The sequence below is a fragment of the Octodon degus genome, unplaced genomic scaffold (genome assembly GCF_000260255.1).
Source record: "Octodon degus isolate 3935 unplaced genomic scaffold, OctDeg1.0 scaffold00022, whole genome shotgun sequence".
Lineage (NCBI taxonomy): Eukaryota > Metazoa > Chordata > Mammalia > Rodentia > Octodontidae > Octodon > Octodon degus.
Window position 1 is genome coordinate 21,333,861 of NW_004524598.1, and position 20,442 is coordinate 21,354,302.

General features: G+C 43.5%; 1 protein-coding gene across 1 annotated transcript in view; it reads right to left on the reverse strand.

The window, feature by feature from the left end:
- Pkhd1 (PKHD1, fibrocystin/polyductin) overlaps nucleotides 1-20,442 on the reverse strand; it is a 503,959-nt gene that overhangs the window by 247,780 nt on the left and 235,737 nt on the right. The window contains 2 exon segments of the mRNA XM_023712007.1: nucleotides 11,147-11,393; nucleotides 13,707-13,848. Coding sequence (XP_023567775.1) covers nucleotides 11,147-11,393; nucleotides 13,707-13,848 — 389 coding nt within the window.

Below are 20,442 nucleotides of genomic sequence, written 5' to 3' on the forward strand. Positions count from 1 at the left end.
CCAGCAGGCCAGGGGTCACACACAGAGGCGCTCAGCTTGCATTTCGTATGAGTGAGGCCTGCACAGAAACCTCAAAGGCTCCCATAGCTGTCTTCCTAAGCTTAATAAAGGGTTTGAGAACTGCGTTGTAACACAGGGAGAAACTGAGGCAGATATGGCAGAAGCTGTATGGGTCTGCCAGTGTCACAAAGCAGATCTACAGACATTGGCTCCAAGACCCTCCAGTTTGTCCTCCCCACTCTAGAAAGTGATTTTGAGGGCTTCACTCAAACACAGATTTAATCACAGGCTCAGACTCTAAAAGCGAGTCAAAGTGGACCTAAAAAATAAAGCATAAGTTTAGAAAACTCAGTGCGTTCCAATGGTCTTTCTCCTTGTGGTTCAGTTTTCGAGAGAATCTAGCTGGCATTTTGCTGCGGGCAGATAAATTCTCAGTACAGAGGGAAATGAGATGAAGGAGGAGGTGGAACATGTGTATATATAGTAATTTACTTTATAATCCAGTGGCAGATTAAGAGGAGGAATAAAACTATTTCCGGGCAGGCTCTCCACACGTTGCCAGCGCGGCTGTGAGCCCCCAGGCTTAAGCCTCTTCTGCCTCAGCCTACTGTGCAGCTGACACGTCAGGGCTGTGTCACCAGACCCAGCTACAAAAGGAAACTTTTAAACTGTTAACACATTGGCAAGTTAGAGGTAAAGGAGCAAAAACTGAAATGGAGATCTGCACACGGGAGCGTGTGCAAATGTGAACAGGTTGCCAGCTCCATGTAAGCCTGGATTTTTCTCTTCTCTCTCTCTGCCTCTGTCTCTCTCTGCCTCTCTCTCTCTCTCTTTCTCTCTCTCTCTCTCTCTCTCTCTCTCTCTCTCTCTCTCTCTCTCTGGCTCTGTCTCTGTCTTTCTCTTTCTCTGTGTGCCTCTCTTTTTGTCTCTCTGTGTCTCTCTGTCTCAGTCTCTTGGTCTGTCTTTCTCAGTCTCGATCTGTCTCTCTCTGTGTCTCTGTGTCTCTCTGTCTCTCTCAGTCTCTAGGTCTCTGTCTCAGTCTGTCTCTCTGTCTCCCTCTGCGTCTGTCTCTCTCAGTCTCTTGGCTTCTCTGTCTCTCTCTGTGTCTCTCTCAGTCTCTGTGTCTCTCTCTGTCTCTCTCAGTTACTCTGTCTCTCTTGGTCTCTCTGTCTCTCTCTGTGTCTCTCTCAGTCTTTCTGCCTCTCTGTCTATCTCTCTGTCTCTCTATTTGTCTGTCTCTCTCTCTCTCTCTCTCTCTCTCTCTCTCTCTCTCTCTCTCCTACTGGGGGTTGAACCCAGGGACTTCACACTGAGTTACATCTCTAGTCACCCTCGCTTTCTTGGCTTTGAGACAGGCTCTCCCTAAGTTGCTAGGGTGTCTGGGATAAGTTAAAGCTGTGCTGCTCCTTCAGGGTGCTAGGATTAAGGTGTGCACCCCAACAGCCTGCTGGCCTACTTTCTTTTAAAATGGACACAGTGATACCTCAAGTGGCAAGACAGAAACTTTAAGAGACCAGCCAGCTAAAGCAGGCAGTATTCACTGCCAAGACCAATGATGTCTACGTCTAGCTCACTTAAGAAAGTGCCTAAGCTTTGCCAGATTTGCCCTTCTTTACTACTTGCTTGAATGCCCAGAGGTCTGTGCAGGATGTTGGGTCAATTTAAAACATGCCCAAATGTTTTCACATCACAGGGCACTCACTGGCCCTGGCAATGGAGCACTTCTGGTGGGATTGATGTGTTTGCTGCGTCCATTAATAAAATAAAGAAATAAAAATACTGGGGACACTTAGGAGTAAAATCACTACTATGTAGCATTAACTGAATCTTTAGAAATTGCAGAGAAGATAGAAATTTCTTGCTGTATTTGGGCGTAGGACAGCTACAGTTTCTGTCCTCCACTGACACCAAGATTTAATTTGGGACTACTGGACAAGCCTTAATTCATATTCCAAGAATGCGGCTGGAGGCCAAGGACACTCTTAAGTTCTAGTCCATTCCATAGTTTCCCCTAGGCCCTTTCATCCTGCCTCTAACCTAGCAACAGGTGTTCATGTCCTTACCATCCAGCTTGTAGAATTTATTTTAAAATTGTAATCCTTAGAAAGCCCTTAGCATGCTGCATTTTCTTGCTATGTCCCTGGCTCTTTGGACTCAATCATCCCCTCTCTTTCCCTGATTGAAACATTGCGTCCCCAAGACCCTCCACCACTCTTTTCCCAACTACATTTAACAAAAACCTAAGCTTCTGGGAAATGATTGGAAACAAATTCAGTGAAGAGATAACTTGGAACTAAGAACTAGAGGTAAGAGGTAGGAAAGTTTAGCGTAGTAGTGTCTTGGTCAATACTGAGGAAGGGATGCTTCATGGGCCAGAGAATGATTCTAAACATTTCAGATTACATGAGCATCTCCTTACATCATTCACAGAACACCTAGATCCAGGAGAGACTGACACATCAGAATTTCCAGTTCGTGATTTACACAAGGAGATAAAGTGGCCTTTCACATCATGTGAGTATTTGTCAGGTAAATAAACAAATTATACACCCTCCAGAAGACTCCAACTGGCTGTATTTCTTTGCAACAGAAAGGACTACTGAGAAAACCACTTAAGTTTCAGGTTTCCTATAAACTTATCAATAAAGGAGATAAGTACATGGTCACAAGTTATCAGAATTTGACATAGTTAGCTCCATATCTATAGAATATTTGCCAAGAAGATGTAAACATCTAGCAGACCCAAAACCTCTTCGGGGCATGTACAAACTACACATTCTAGTAGTGGATGCTGGTTTGGAAAGTGCTAAGATTTACTGAGGAATTCATATTTCTTCTAATAAAACGTTGTCAGTTGAGTCACTTGGGAAGTGTTTCCTTGCCTTCTCTGCATATCCCATGGCATTCTTGAATTGCTCCTCTGCCCCGTAGAGGTGCCCTGCTGTGCTGCCTCGTGCTTCAGAACTAGGCATCATTGGCTTTAAGCACCGTTTGCCTCCCAAGATCCTGCAGGTGTTGGTCTTCCAGAGAGTTTGCATGGAGTCGCGAGTGTCCAAGTGCTGTCAAGTTCACGGTCCCCTCTATCCTCTAGCGGGTAGGTGTGGTATGGATCTCCAGCTCCAGCAGGACTTGATAACCAGCGGCCCTTTTACTTCTGGGCCTGGGCTGCCCCTGCCCAGCCATTTTCCCTCCAGGTGCAGAAGGACCTGTGGAGCTACTCTGGTTGCACGCTGCAGTAGGTCTCACTGTCAAGGAAGTCCTTTTCAGGCCATTTTCAGTTTCTCTAGACCCTACCAGACCTTTCCGCAAATGTGGTCACACCACTAAACGCTAGCGCCGGAGAAGTTGTGCTTGCCTTCAGCATCTACAGGCCTTCCTTCTGATCGTCCTATTGAGCCCTCCATGGCAGCTTTGGTTCTGAATTACCCTTTCTCTCTTCTCTTAGTGCCTGGCCTGCTGTGCCAGCCACCTGATCCCATCCAGCCACCCTCGTCCTTCTCAGCCACAGTTGGTTCAGGATTCAGTTTCCTACCTAAGTACCAGCTTTCTGGAGTGCAGGCCAGGAAGAAAGTCTCCAAACACACCATCATCATAGCCAGGGTAGAAAGGACTGCACAGTGCACTCTGAAAAGTGAATCAAAATGTAGAAGACCCATATCCCAGCAGGCAAGATGCCTGGCATTGACCATTACCAGCACCCAAAACTTTCAAAGCAGATCAGCTCCTGCCAGATGCCAGCATCGATTGTGGTGGGCTCCTCTGCAAAGCACATCACAGAAGAACATCAACAGTCAAAGAACACCATGAAGAGAATTCGCCAACCATAATTACTACAATTTCCACTTGCCCTAAATAGCCACCAATTTCCCTGTGCCCTAAATAGCCACCAATCTCCCTCTCTTTACTGTTAATGAAGCAAAGGAGCACAAAAGTCTTTCTAATTTGGAGGAGCCAAGGGAGCCTGCATGGGCCATTAGCGGCAGAGAGCTTCATTACGAGGGAAGGAGCCTCTCCCTGAACTTTATGTGCGAGAAATCAGGAGGCAACCAGTCCATTTGAAAAGTTAACCCTTCCGCCCGCATCAACGGCAGCTCCTCTGCGCAACCAGAGAGACAAAAGGATCCTATGCCTCGTGCACTGTTTTATTGCTTTTTATGGAAATTCTTGACTTTTGTTCTCTTTTGTAAATGACAGAATCTCTTTTGAATTAAGGCGTAAGTTGCATTGAGTATATAACACTAGCTCTTGGAAGAGCATGTCAACCAAAGTACCAGTGACGACAGTAGCCGCCTAAGCAGTTTTGTCATTTAGTCCTGTGTGCTATGCAGAACTGTTGAATGTACACGGCCCACAAAGGATTTGCCAGGTAATCAGCAACACCAGTGAGGACAAACAGCAACTCCCTGGTTTCTGTCTACCATCAGCTTACTTTTCCTGAGGGCCCATATCTCTGTATAGTAACACAAACACCACCCTGAGCTCTAAATGCTCTTGATCCTGAACAATTGCGAAAGAAGCCTTTTATAATGACACATCACCGCATGAAGACTCATCACAGTGGCCCGCTTCCTGTAGGTCTGGCTACCAGCAACTTCTGGAGGGTTGGGTGTGCTGCTGGCAGTCTCATCTTTCACTGACTAAAAAGGACAAAGTCGAAATTTTGGGCATACCCAACAAAATCCTGGCATAGCAGCCTTGGAAAATACACCGAGCTCAATCCCTGTCATTATCCTGTCTGCTATGGTGCCACCATCCAGGAAAATGCAGAGCCTACCAGTTTTCTGTATTTAAACTTACTGATTCAGTGTTCTTCTGCATAAGGTAGCTTACCTAAAGAAAGGAAACGAGGACCTGTGAGAAAGCTGAGCGGACTGAGCACCTGCGCGGGCAAGTGTAGGGACAGCGGTTCAGTCCCTGGCACCACATGCCACATCAGCCCTGCCCCTGGGCATGCTGAGGGTCACCAACACTGGGCATGGTGGCTTACATGCCTGTAATCCCAGCTCTGGGAGGCTGGGACAGGAAAATCGCTATGAGTTCAAGTGTAGTAAGACCCTGTACCACATACAAAAAAAAAAAAAAAGAAAAGAAAAGAAAAAGAAATAAAGAAAGGAAACAAATCACAATATGGAGTCTTTTTCTGAGGTGTTAATCATCCTTAATATATCACACAAACCAAAACCAGTAGGCAGAGTCAGATTATATGATGCCCATGGCTGGGGGAAACAGCTGACTGTCTGTCCCCATGACACATCAGAAATGTACTTTGCTTAGAGTTGGTTAACACAGGGGTTTACCAAAGAGGGCCCAAGAATCCACCTGAACCTCCTCCGCAGCAGCATCTACTGTTTCTGCAACAGACTTACATACTGTCCTGTTGGCTATGCCTTGTGGCTCATCTCCTTTTACTCCCTAAAGGAAAGCAGTGGTGACAGTCCACTGCCCAGGCTCAGTGATCCTTCGGCGCTGGGACACGGCTCTGCTCCACCTGCTGAGTTCAGCTCCAAAGGCCGCCTTGGCGCAGGGCAGTCTCCACTGGAGCTGGGCATGTAGGAGGTAGGCAACTTCTCATCAGGGATAATGAAAGCCAGTCGTAGCACTGGGTAGGACGGCAGACTGAGAAGCCTGTTTGCTCTTCTACACGGGGACCCCTGGTTCTGGGGTAGTGTAACGGCAGCTCACCAGAAGCCGCCTTCAGCCTTTGTGATGCCTAGTACCATGTCCAAACAGGTCACTGAAGTGGATACTCACCACAAAATTATGCAAATGCTATAAACTGGGGCTTTTTATCCTGGAAAGTTGTCAAACACTTAGGGATCTAATGCTATACCCTATATTTCATGACATTAATCATCTTGTAATATTGTTGATAATAGCCTCTATTTTGGGTCTCACTGTGATTTTTTTTAGTCCAGTTCATACTTTTCTTCTGCAACCTCTGCCACCAAAAAAAGGATGATCTATTTTGAATGTTCTTGTCTTGTGAGTTTTTTTTTTTTTTAGAACTGAAGAGATGCCATTAGTAATGCTACACCTTTCTGTCCCTAGGAAGGAGAGTTAGGCGGCTATTAGACAAGAAGCTAGGCCAACATTTCCATTTGAACTCTTCTTTACTTTTGCATTCGCGGAGGCAGGGGGTGCCTTATGCTTTGAACACTGACACATTAAGAGCAGCCATGTAGGTGGGAACTGAACGCACGCACCACAGGAGAGGATGTTAAGCAGCGGCTAAGAACCAAAAGGATGAACAACAACATTAACCTTTTCTTTTCTAGACATGGGAAGGAAGAAAGTGAGTGTGGCATGCAGAATCCAAGCCTGGGCCCCGAGGACTCCAGGTCCTGTGACCACCTGGGAAATTTGGCTGGGCTGGCACCATGTCATGTGATTGTTGGAAATTATTTCCTTGTTTTGAGGAATTGGATTAAGTTCCATTTGAGCAAATTTAATTCCTTTGCCAGACCTTCACTTCTCAGAAACATAAAACCTGTAGTCTTTTATTAAATTAGTAATATATTTATATCATGTTTGTAAATAACAAATGACAAATGATAATTTTTAAGGCATCATTTATTGAGCACATACTATGTGCCCAGCAAGGATTTTAAGAGATACCCACTTGACTCATGTAAGAGCTGAAGCCAAAAGAGGTGAAGCAATTTGCCCAACAGAGCATGAATAGATAGAAGAGCCATGACCTGTACACATACATGATGTAGAACACTTCTATTTTTCAAGATTTTGAAAAATGATTGCAAACATAATGCCTATGTCCTGACTGTGTTTTATGTATAAACCACACAAACTCAGAGGCGTTGGCTGGGGCTGAGAACATAGCTTGGCAGTCTAAGTGCCTGCCTGGCAAGCGCAAGAAACAGAGTTCAATCCTGGGTACCGCATGCTGTGCTGGCCCCGCAACTGGGCTGGAGAGGCTGAGACAGGAGGAAAGAAGGGCCAGCAGAGCAGCCCGCAACATGCCGTGAGTTTCTCGTTTCTCCCACACTTTCAATAATTAAAAGGCAAAGCTCCGGCCTGAGTTTTAAATGCTGGAGCATGCCTATTGCAGCTGGAAACATCGCAGAGTGCTCTAGAGAAAAAACAGTACTTCTCAGGTGGAAATCCTAACCAAGTTCCCACGCTCACTGCAGCAATTCTACGAAGCAAGAAACCCCTGCAAATCGAAGCCCGCTGCTGGCTACGTGGGCTGGGATGAGGGGTCAGTGGAGAAGAGCAGGGAGAGGCTGGAGAGCACAGACTGCTGTGTTTACATTAACCTACACAACACTCTGGGTTCCCTTCAGGTCATATAAGCGTTTCGCATTTACATTCACCTACACAGTGATTTTGGGTAGCCATGCAGCTTGGGCTCCATGAGACAAACAAGTTGCTACTCTTGCCCTCCGTACCAATATCAGAAAATAATGTACATGCTTTGTCTGACTTTTTTCTCACTGCGTTTGTCATGTAATGTCTGCATTTCCTAGGAACATGATGCATAATTGGTACTCACCTAAACTGTAACTCGGACTAACCACATTCAAGGACGCCACAGTCATTCCTATACTCCTGGACAGTACAGATTCTAAAGACTGTTGAATAAACAGGTCTATAGTGTCATAAAGCAGGACACATCGGGAGAAAGAGTTGGGACTTCTCAGTGAATGCTAACTGAGATGTGACAATGACCCAGACTGTCTGGACAGTGTATATGGCTTAAAAGGAAAAGGAAGAACCTCAGAACCCTAAAGAATGCCAGCATTTCAAGGACGCAAAGGAGACCTAGGTGGTACACACAAAAATCTACTGACAACATTGTCCAATTTTAACCTTTTAAAAAATCTTTTATCATAATAAAAGATACACGGTCATGAGTCCCCCTCTCCTCAGACATCCTTACCACCTTCTGAAGCAATTTGGAAAGTCCTCTTTAGACACAACTAAAGTCCTCTAGCTATGCTGCTGTGGCTGCCACCCAGCCCTGAAGTGACCCCGAAGGTTTCCCCTTCGTGAGCATTCTGACCTTGGCAAAGAACCAGGAGTTGCCTGGTGCCAGAACTGCTGACTAAGGTCAGTGAGGACACACCATGACATTTTTGTGATCCTGCTTTCACCTTGGGTGACATGTAGTAACATTTGCCATACTGTTCGCCACACGGCCCAAAGACACTCATGAAAGAGGACTTCTAGAGCTGCTAGAGTGGCAAGAGTCAGGGGCTAAGCGTGCTCCGTGCAACAGGGAATATTTGAATGGGGATTGTTAGCGGTGCATCTTTTATTGCAATACATTTTAAATATTTAAATATTCACTGACTATTCTGAGCACTTCTTCTATTTCTGTACAAAAGAAATGATCCATACAGATTTTGGGGATTCATGAACCCGAGACTTGTGGTAACCCTACACTTTGAGGACTCTCGGTTACTTTTATTAAAGGAGGCGCGGACTACACAGCACTACCTTGACCTCCTGTAGAAGACAAAGGTTCTGAGGAGTTTGGAGGAAAAGGCTGCGAAGGAAGCCCTGGCCAGAATAACGCAGCTTTTGCACAGAGCGTGGCGTACAGCTCATAGAAGAGATACCAGAGTCTGGAGTGCTCGTGTTGTCATTTTAACAAGGCAAACTTGACTCCTTCCCCACAATGGCAGCTTGTTCTTCACTCAGAATTAAATACTATGGCCACCTTCAAATACTTCTGTGGCTCTGTCAACCCAGTTGGTGGAAGTGAGTCATGGAAGCCACATATGTGGGCACCCGTCAGATTTAAACAAAGCAGTGAGGTCCAGGAAGGGAAGAGTTCTTATGTCAAAATGGACCAGAGGGAGGTTCTGACAGGAAGAAAACCCACTCCAAGTACTTGGATCTTAGCACATGGCGGAGAAGGGCACCCTTGTTTCTGGAGCTCTATAGAACCTCACTTGCTGCCCTCTGGAGACCTTGTGCTGGGGGAAGGGAAGACAGTTCAAAGCAAAGACCGCAGGGCACTTGTGCCAGGCCGGATCTCCAATCAATATGCAGCCCTGAAAGATCGTGATGCGGATCTTTGTAAATCAACTCTTAGGGTGCTTGCCCTGGGGCAAATCGCACAACAAATGAATCCTTTCTTCAGGAAATGCAGCAAAGTTTGTTTCTACACTGAATTCAAATTGCTCATTAGCGCTGACATGTTCCTAATGAGGTTATAATGCTCTGGGACAAAGATCAAGCCACTAAACACCAACAGCGAGGGCTAGAATCACAGAACTAGTGGAACGAGAAGGACCCCAGAGCAGGGCTGCTCCAACTTGAGTGTGCGTCATCACCTGGGCATTCTGTGTCAGATGCTGGAGATCCAGCCCTGGTATTGGATGCCGGAGGTCCAGCCTGAGACTGTTTCTCAGGAGCTCCAAGGCATGCTGGGGCCTCCAGCCCACCACTGCCCTTACATGGCAAGACCTCAGAAGAATCATTAAGCTCATCTGCCCAAAGGCCTTATCCTAAAGGGAAGAACGCAAGGGCCAAGAGATGTAACTGGAAGCACACTGAGACCTTCACAGGGCTAATGTGGGACAATTGCAGGTTTGTCCTCAGACCTGCAAATACACCTGGAAATCATCAATACACATGCAGGAAACAGGGCAGCTAATTGCTTCAGTGTTTACAGTACCAAAAAGGTCTCCAGGCCATGGAGTTCTAAAACTGGGAAGATCTGGAAAAACCAAGATGAATATCTCCAGCCCACAAAGAGGTCTCTGGATCTGCTTAGACTGAAGCACCAGGGCCCTGAGCTCCTCGGGCCCTGTGGAGACCCCAGGCTGTACCAGCCAGCCACCTGCATGTCCTCCTCTGCAGACACCAAGGTGCAGATACACAGAGAAGACTAAGATAGCTCCCTCCACGCTGGCGAGGGCATCTCCAGGGCACAGCCGGAGAGAGCCTGGGAGGTGTGACACAGCAACACCACCAACCCACAGGTGGGAGAATCATCAAGCAAAGAATTTCCTTTCAACTGCATGTATCTTTTCTATTTTCCTCCTTTAAGAAAATGCATGTAAGATACCTATCACTCACTTTCATAAATCCCAAAACCTTAGTTCATATCATCTTTGCTAAAAGCGCTAAGATGACAATAAAATATCATGAAAGTGAAGAAAATGTCATGTTCTATACAAACAGAGTTAGAAGGGAAATGCATCCCTCCATTAAGGTTATTTTATTCACTGGAATTGAGCCTATTAATATTAAAATAATGAATAATCCAAAAAGAAAACATGAAAAATGTTTGCATTATTCCATGCTAGCAGCATATTGTTTCATCTTCCAAAACAGAAAGATAAGACACTGATTCCAGCAATTCGAAATGTGGAATTAGTGGAATCCTGACCACGAAGATCTCCCTCTCTGCAGTTTCCGTATCCAAATAAGACACCAGTGTGGTCTGATTGAATTAGTGACTTAATATTCATGGAGGTAGGACACTTAAAACAAAGGCAGGAAATAAGTGTGGCTAAATATATACAATGCATTTGAAATAGGTAAAGGAGAGAACCCCAGACACTCGGCAATCATTACCTGGAAATTAAAGAGGGCAGAAGCAATCCTATTATGCATTATAAACAGCCCGGCTGCTGACTTAATGGCAGTTTGAGTAGCATAACCACAGAGTCCTTGCTCCAATATTAATAGGAAAAGTATTGTACGGATCCAATAGTTCATGAAATTAACAAGGAAAATGAACGGGAGTGAAGCAACTTTGCCAGTAATAGGAGGTACAGCAATTGCTTCCCTGGAGCATGCCGCACGCTGAAAAAGAGCTCGAGGAGAGGATATGTATATTAATGAGAATGGACATTATTAGAATCTTTAAGTAATACTTTTAAATATATTTCAAATTCTCTGTTGGTTGCAAATATTTTAAAGCATAAGCTATTAGCTCAAGCTGTCGCGAGCTATAAGAGATCCAGCCCAGCGGTACTGACAGCTGTCATCTGAATCAGCCCAAGACACAATGAACTCACGGCTTCACTGTGGTCAGCGAGGCCCAGTTCACATCCATAGAGCTAAATCCTCTCAGTGAGCGGAAAGCAGTCTCCCTCCTACAAGCCTCGGGAGTGGGAACGGCACACACATGCACATGGCCAGGCTAAGAGCGCCTGTTAACTCCACTTACAGACCAATAGACATACGATGGAAGAGAATGCCTTCCCCACAGACGCTGCCTTGGGCGACCTGGCTGAAGCTTGCGTTGACCGAACAAGAATCTGGAAGGGTGGCCATAGAAGCAAGAACATGACTTCTATTTTTTCCAGACAAAGATCCATCCAAGTCTTCCAAAATTGCCGCATGAGGAAAAGGAAATGCTACTAAGTTCGGAGAGTTTGTAAACTTCAAATTGTTGGTCTTCACAGTAAATCCACCTACACATTAGAAAACAGAAAGGCAGTTGGCCAAAGGGATGGGACGATGATCACGAAGGCAAACTGCATTTATTGAAGTCTTTTCAATATTTTAACTTGCAAATTTATTCAGTAGTATAATTCACCACTTATTCATACCAGAGAAATAAACCAGGAGCGCTCACGTCAGGCCAGGCCGTGCGTGCCACAGATCTGTATGGACCAAAATCAGCATGGCCCAGCCATCGTGCAGGCTGTGCTCTCGTGCAGAGATCTGTGCCAGGGGTGACTTTCTTTCAGTTAGCATTTGGCCCTATTTTGAGTTATTGCTGGTTGTCACACACGGAAAGGTGTAGACGGAGCTACCATCATCTAGCAGGTAGGGCCCGAGGATGCTGCTGAACTTCCTCCAGTATGACCAGCCTGCAGTCAATCATACGTGTAAGTAGCAGCAGTACCATCATCTCTAAGTGTTGGCTCTAGTGCACACATCTTGACACTTTGTCTAGCACACCACCACAATGTTCTGGCACTGCTAGTTTTGTTCTTAAGATTGTTTTCTCAGGTAACTGTTCAAAGTATAAACTTCATAGGTATAGGAATTGTTGACGACATATACTAGCCATTGATGAATGGAAGATACAAGATGGGGAGACTAGAGCGTAACATCTCTTGTATGTAGTTTTAGTAAATGAATGCTCCCTGTTTAAATTTTCCACAAGACCAGAGGTTCTCATGCTTGGCACTATTGACATTTTGTTTCAGGCAGTTTTTGTTATATAGACAGCATTTTCACTACAGGCAGTTTAACAGTACCCCTGGGCTCTACCTGTAATTGACAGTATTATATGCAGGGACTTATTCTTTTTTCTTCCTGGTTGGTTGAATTTTGATTGTAAGTTTATTTTTTTTTTATTTTTAAAGAGAATAAAAAAATAGTAAAAAAAATTAGAAACGATACAGAATTTCACTAAAACAAAATGATACAAATTCAGTAGTGCTTGTCTTTGCACAAAAGACCCGAAGTCTACCTCTTGCATGTTACACAGCGCACCCAGCCGCTGCAGCAGCTGCTCCTGTCTGCTTCTGCCTGGCTGGGTGGGCTGCATGATTCCCCAAGCACACTGGCTGCTCAGACTCTCTGTTTCTGGAACACCCCATTTCCAATACAGCTAAACTCTCCCCTGTTTCTGCCTGCAGACTTCCGCCTACCTTTCTGATCTCAATCAAAAGGCCACTCTGCAGAGCTTGACCTGACCCCCACAGCCTCGTCACCGGCCATGTGCAGCTCTCTAGTGCTGGAGCTTCTTGCTCTATCTCAGGAATGGGCTTACATGTTTATTTTTGTCCTTAACATAGGAGCTGGGGATCCTTCACCTTAGTACTTCCTTGTTCCCTAATTAGAGCCTAGAATAGACATTTTTTAAGCAAGTAAAGGGATGGCTTGGCCAAAGTGACCCAGTAAGAAGGAATTAGTGCCCAAAATGATCAGTGTGGTTTTTCAGGGTCTTATGACTGATATGAAATAGTAAGCTATTAAAGAATCAAAGAAATATGATTTGTCTTGAGGCAGTTTTATACCTATTATTACTTTTACAGTCTCAGACTCAGGTGTCGCCAAATGAAAACAGTCTTGGCTTAGCCTACTTGGGGAAAAAAGGAGAGTGGAAACTTGCTGATTATTCATTTAATTAAAAAAACAAACAATTATCTAAATTGGTGATTCAATCCACAAGAGCATATTCACTAGAATTACTCGGTTTGGCTTCTTAGAGTGCTTGGCTCAACTACACCGTGCTATGTCGTGCACTGTGGCCCGTGAGTCCTCCAAGGTCTTGCTCACCACTCCGGGGACATGCTTAACAAGTGCACAAGAATCCCTATGGTTCTCCTCGTGCATGTATCAAGCCCTATGCAGCTGAAAACAGTAAACACTGGAACTGTGTGGGTCTTTCAGATGAGATTTATCCAGACTAGAGAGTGGCCATCTGTTCAACTCCATTTACCCATTTTATCAGCGAACTGCCCCCTGATGTGTCCAAGTAATAAAATCCTGACCAAGGGAGATGTGAGCTCTGCTTTTCTGAAGCTGAGCATTTTGTGAGACAGAGCAACACAGTGACAGAATGTGACTGACACCGGGACACCAGAGGGCAGGAGCTGCAGAAGCCACACTGAGAGGATCTGCTTCCCCTAGGGTTTGCTTAGGAAATCTGAACCACAGCTCCTTAGCTATAACCTTGTAACTGAAAGAAATATTGGTTCGCAAAGACAGTATCATATTCACTTGAGTATTGGCCTTATTTCCCAGGCGTCCCATCTAGCCAAACTTACCCTGTCCTCGGGAACAGCCCGAGCAGGTTCTGATGGCCACGCAGTCCATGAGATCAAAATTAACAAACTCTGTGTTAGAAATCATCAGTTCCCATCTCTTGGGAGTCCTAACTCCAGCTGACATACATACTTTATCCTGTGGCTTTTAAAAAAAGAATAAAAAATAATAAGAGCTAGCCTCTTGAAACATAGCTCATACTGTACAAATAAAAATACAAAAGCAATATGCTAAACCTATATATGACAAAAGTCTTGTAACCAGAATATGAAAAAAAATCTGTACATCTTCACAGTAAAAATACAGACTATGCAATTAAAAACAAAAACAGTGAAAGAAATTGAAAGCCGCGTCCCTAAACAACAAATGTAGGTAGCAAATGAACCCTTGAAAACAACGTTTAACGTGATCTGCATGAAGGAAATGCATACTAAGATCAGAGTAACACAGTGCTATGCACCTAGTAGGAGGCTAAATAAAAATAATGAGGATGGAAAGCACTGATGAGGAAATGGAACAACTAAAATTCATATTCTGCTGGCAGAATGCAACATGGGACAGCCACCGTGGGAAACGGTTCGGCAGCTTCTTACAAAGCTCTATTTATTCTTCTCAAGTGACCAGCAGTGCAACCACCAGATATTGCTATAGGGAAACGGAAACATACACGCATTTAAAAATCTTGCACGAATGGTTATGACACTTGCATCTGTGATCACCAAGTCTGATGCCTCAGTTCGCCTTCAACAGGTGAGTGCATAAATAACGTCGTGTCTATAAAGTAGACAACCACGCAGATATGAGAGAAACATAACACGTGTGTGCAACAAGTTGGGTGAACTCCCAAACGCCATTCCCACACCACACGCTTCCACTTCTGTAACTATTAAAAAGGCAAAACGGCGGTGACAGGGAGCAGACTCAGGAAGGCCCAGAGTCAGAAGTGACCACAGGAGGCACCCAGAGGCGGAGCTCAGGGCTTGGCGTTGGTGCGACCGCTCTTCATTCTTTGCACGAGTATGTGTTTGCAGGTCACAGGGACCACATTCACCGCAGGGACATGCACAGAGCACATCTCGGTTCTGTTCTTCCCTTTCCTTCCATTCCCTTCCATTTTTTGAACATCAGATTAATTTATTGATCATATAAGGCCTTGTAAAGCTATGCATAAATATAGATCTAAAGAACTTGTAGAACATGTAAGATAATTCTACTGAGTCAAGCTATGCTTTTAGATACATTGTCTGTGCTGGATTATAATATTCTCATTCTCTCTCTCTCTCTCTCTCTCTCTCTCTCTCTCTCTCTCTCTCTCTCCCTCCCTCCCTCCCTCCCTCCCTATAATTATCTATCATTTATATATTGTTATATATTGAGTTTCTCATAGAAGAGAAACCATGGAACAGTTAAGCATGTGTGTGTGAGTTACTTCACTTCATGCTATGGTCCCAAGGTGCATCCATTTTTCTGAAAATGCCTCAAGTTCACCCTTCTCTACTGCACAGTAGTGCTTCATTGTGCATAAGTCCCACGTTTTCTGCATCCATCCATCTGTCCAGGGACATATAGGTCATTTCCAAGATTCAGCTATCATGAATCATGCTGCTGCAGGTGTGAACAGGCACACATCCCTGGGGTTGAGGTCTTTAGCTCTCGGGAAGTTATGTAGATGGGAATAGCTGGATCCGATGGAATCTCTAGTTTTAGCTTCTTGTAGAATCTCCATGCTAATTTCCACAGTAATTGTATCCTTTCCCACTCCCAGCAGTGCAGAAGGGCTCCCTTCACCCAGCAGCCCCTCCAGTATTTGTTGTTGGTTGACTTCAAAACAACAGTCATCCTTTCCAGGGTGAGAAGGAATCTCAGTGTTGTTTCATTTTGGAGTTTACAATGGCCACAGATGTTGAATATTTTTTCATGTATTAACTGGACATGTGTATTTCTTTGTCTGAGAAATAGCATTCATTATAGGTGCCCATTTCTTAAATCGGCCTTTACATTTGGAGGTCTAATTTTTTTTAGCTCTTTGTATCTTGTAGATGCGCATCGCTCATCTGCAGAGGAGTAGCTGGCAACTTTACTTTCCACTCTGTGAGGTGTCTGTTCACTGTCTTTGTGGTTTCCTTCTCTGTACAGAAGCTCTTTAAGCTGAGCTGATCCCATCTGTTGATTCTTGGCATTATTTCTGCGCAGCTAGGGTTCCCTTGAGCGAGTCTTTCTCTACACACATTTTCAAGAACTTCACCTATTCTGCCTTCCAGCAAATCAAGCATTTCTGTTCTAGTTGTTCTATATTGTAATGGTGGTGATGGGGTGTTTGCATAAATTTACTCATGTTAAAATTTTAAAACTGGAACACTGGAAAAGTCAATTTTACTATATTTAGTATAGAAAAAAATTAGCTTTGATTATATAACCTAAAATAAAGGAAACAAAAGTTGTTTATCTAATACTTGCCACAAAAACTCAACAAACCCCATTCATTTAAGTTTTAAGTGCTTCACTGTTCCATTGTTAAAAATAGTTCCTTATCTGAACATCAGTGAGTTTTCCCAAAACCCTCCAACATGAAAAACAGTGATTAAAAAAATAAACAAAATAGAAATTTCTAAATCTAATTTAGAAATCAGAGGGAAACTGGAACATGGTATTCAGAGAAATGAGTAAATTATATCTGTTGAAAAAAGCCTACAAAATATTTTTTAGAAACAAAAATGAAAGAGTACAATGGAAAAATTGAGCAAATATCTTAAAAGGTAGAAAAAAGACAAAGAAATGGAATAGCAGAGCTGAAATGATTAGGAAGGCAATCCAAGAGGCCCAATACCCAAATACCAATATTTTAAATAAAATTGAGGGAAATACAGAAGAGACAACTTTCAAGGCAATAATAGAACAAAACTCCCCATAAAAAAAGATCAAATTCTTCAGGCTGAGAAGTCCTACCCACACCTCACACAGCGGTTAGCACAGAGCCACACCAAGGTACGCAACATTGAAACTGCAAAACACGACAGACACGACAAGGAAAAAACTCTCAGAGATGATCAAATAAAATTTTACATGTAAAACACTTGAATTAAAGTATCATAAACTGTCTGTCCTCAAAACTAAAAGCTAGAAAACAACAAGGTATCACCTCCAAATTTTAAGACAAACCTAACTCCAACCCTAGTATTCTGTAACTAATAAGCTACCAGGAAGGGGTTCCCATTCATAGCCCAAAATATTTACCTTTGAAAGATCTGCTTTTTTTCCAGAATGTTACTATGGTCTACACTCTTAAGAAAATGAGGAATTGAACCAGAAGAAAACAAGACATGAGGAAAAGGAAGGAGATTCTCCCACTAGGAAGAGCGGAGGAGACCTCCTGTGTGTGGTGGAGACAGGCCGCAGGACAACCGCTCCGAAGGCTCAGTGTAAGGTAAGCCCTCAGGACTTCGCTTGCATGACACACCAAGGCAAAAAAGAGAGCATATAACCACTAATTTTGCAGCTTCACATATTTTCAACCGAGATAAACACCAAGAAACATACAAAAAAATGTTTATAAAAGATAGCCATCAAATGCCTCCCAATAGCATCACAGCTGTAAAACTTAGGGGTGCAATCACAAAATTAAATACTATATAATAATGATTGGAACTATAAATTGCTGCAAGATATGGGTGAATCTCATATATTTAATATTGTGCCAAAGAACCCAGGTGCAACAGAGGGACATGTTCTATGATTCCATTTATATGAAATTAAAAATAAGATAAAGGCCTTGTTTTTATATTTTCTACTGAATGGTTAAGACTAAGATAAAGCAAGACCTATATAATAAGAAATGTAACTTTTGTATCTGATAAGGTCAGTCAAGTCCCCTCAGGATTTATCCTGAAACCCTGTACTGTAGTTTGTAGATCCTTTGTCAGTGTCAACCATGTGGATGAGTCACGGCCATTGCTTGACTGTAAAAGTCTGAGGGAATGTTTCCTCTCCATGTGACTCTCCTTAGGCACATTCTACATCATTGATCACTTTCCTCTGTGTCCCCATATTCTCCTTGATCAGAAAATTAGGGACTCTACTGAGTTACAGGATGTTATAGCACAGGTTCTCCTATTTCCTGAGTCCTCACTGACCTTGAAAGGCTAGGGCCAAAATGTTGGATGTCCTTGTATCCCTTCTTTTTCTCTAATTTTTGGTCTGCAAACTTAAGTTGTTAACCCTCCAGAAGAGAAGCTTAATGATATTAATACCCTATAACATAGGCAGTTGAGCTTAACCTCACCATCTGTCTGAAAAGGAGGTATAAAAAATAAAGCCATATTAATACACTGAGCTGTAAAAGGCTCAAGTCAATGACTTCTGATATTACCAGTCCTTCAGATAGCCTACTACTATTATGGACTACTGGACTATATTGGATTATTTTGCTGAATTCACACACCTACAATATTTAAATGGCAACGGAATACCCATCTCTGACAAAACTAAACAAAAAAAGGACCATTTTGTATCTGTATATACAAAATATTTAGGATAGATACACAGCTACTTTCTCTTAATTCAATGAGAAGAAAGATTTGTACTAATAGTGCTTGCAGACAGGATAACATATCTGCATCTTATACTATGATAACCACTATGAAGACAACAATATGCAATATATTAATTATTTTAACTGTCCTACTGATCTGTTTTGAAATTGTCTCCTTACTATTTGTTTTTCAATAAAATTAATTTTAAATTTTTTTCTAAAAAATAAGGAAAAGGAAAATTAAGGGCCAGCCAAATAGCTCAGCAGATTAAAGGGTCTGCAAGCAGCGCAAGGGCCGGGAGTTCAATCCCCAGACCTGCCATGCTGGCCCCATCCCCAGGGCACACTGAGATGGCAATTCAGACAGGGCATGGTGGTGCATGCCTGTAATCCCAGCTCTTGGGAGGCTATAAACAGGTGGATCACTATGAGTCCAATCTAGTAGTGAGACCCTGAACACCCTGTAGACCACTTCCTAAAAAATTACAAAAAAAAAAAAAGGAAGGAAGGAAGGAAGAAAGGAAGGATGGAAGGAAGGAAGGAGAAAGAAAGAAAGAGATAAAGCAATTCTCCAAGAATAAGAGCCTGAATAATTTGGCTGGGGATTTGAGGGCAGGGCTAGGAATGGGTCAAGGCATCAAAGAGCCTCCCCGGAGCAGACAGCTCTCTCATACCCTCTCCTGCAAAGCCTCCCATATTCAGACGAGTCAATATGTGGAAAGTAACTGGATCTTGGGGTCCAAGTCAAACTTGAGATTAGAGGTGGGGCCTGGGAGGAGGTGGGCTCCTGGGGAGTGACCTACAGATGTGTCCCTGGTCCCAGCTCCTCCCTTCTGGCTGAGCACCTTTTCTCCACCAGGCCCTTCTGTCCTGCCATTTCTTCCTGCAGCCAGCAAGCATGGGGTGAATCCTCTGAAACTGGGCAAAACTAGATTGCTCTTGTTTAAGGTGCAGATGTCTGCAGTGGCAGAGGGACCGGGACAGAAAGCTAACGTGAGCCTCTATCCACAGCAGAGAGAGACCTTGTTAATGCTACCTGTGCTATATAAATAATGCTTCCGGTGTTGCTGGGGACTTGACGGAGGGCCAGGAACTGGGAGGAGCTGAAGGCACTGGGGCACTGATGCTCTACTTCCTGATCTGAGTGGGATCCACGTGGCTGGTCCGCTTCGTAAAGATACACCGAGCTCTCCCCTGCGACTTGGGCACTTCCCCTGTAAATGCAGTAGTTCCATAAAACACTGGCTTTAAAAATTAGAACAAAAATTAGTTCAACAGCAATAAAGTAATTAAAACTCTATTAAGACAAACAAGATGGTTAAAAATGTAGAACTCATAACTAAAATAATCATAGAAGAATGAATAACTTTTGAATGAAAAGTTGTAAAAAGGTACAATGCAGTTCAAGACCAATGGAAATAGAAAAATGCAAAAAGAGAAGCAAAATGGGTTGCAAACACAAACCAAAACTGACGGTAGAAAAAAATGCAAATACTGTGGGAGAAATCCACATGGAGATGGTAATTGAAACTACAGGAGAAAATGAGATTTCTTCCTGGGAGAGCAAGTGTACTGAGAAGAGAGAGGCTCCCTCCAACAGAATTTAGAGAAATAAAGACTTAAAAGTTCTAAACAGAAGAAGACAAATGCACAGGTGAAGCTAGGAAGCAACCCTTAGGAAAAGGAGGAGGGAAACAGCACCCAATCAGCACCTGCTTGAAGAAGATATTTTTAAAGTAGTATCATCTGCTCAGACAAAGTACAACAACACAGAGGCTCAGCAATCCTCCAGACACTCCAGAGTAAGATGACCGTGCCAGAAACCCAAGTCTGCGTATTAGGGTGTGAAAAGAGATACCAGCTAGAATGCTGGGGCCAACGGCAAGCAGACTGCCAAACTACAACTGTGGAGTGAGGCCACAGTACGTCCATTTTTCCCACACAGTAAAGTGAGCCTATCCACTATGGCTTAAAGGTAATGCTATTCGGTGTGAGACACCAACTCGTGCAAGTGTAAGTGCGCTGAAAGGAAAAACATCCCTTCTCATGCATACTCATGTCAATAGCAGCAGAATTCATCATAGATAAAATCTTGGGTGTAGCTTTTATGTACATCAAGAGATGAAGGGAAAAAGAAAATACAATATTTACAAAGAACTGAGTACTACTCTCCTGCAAAGATAAACTTAAGTCATTTGTAGGAAAAGGGA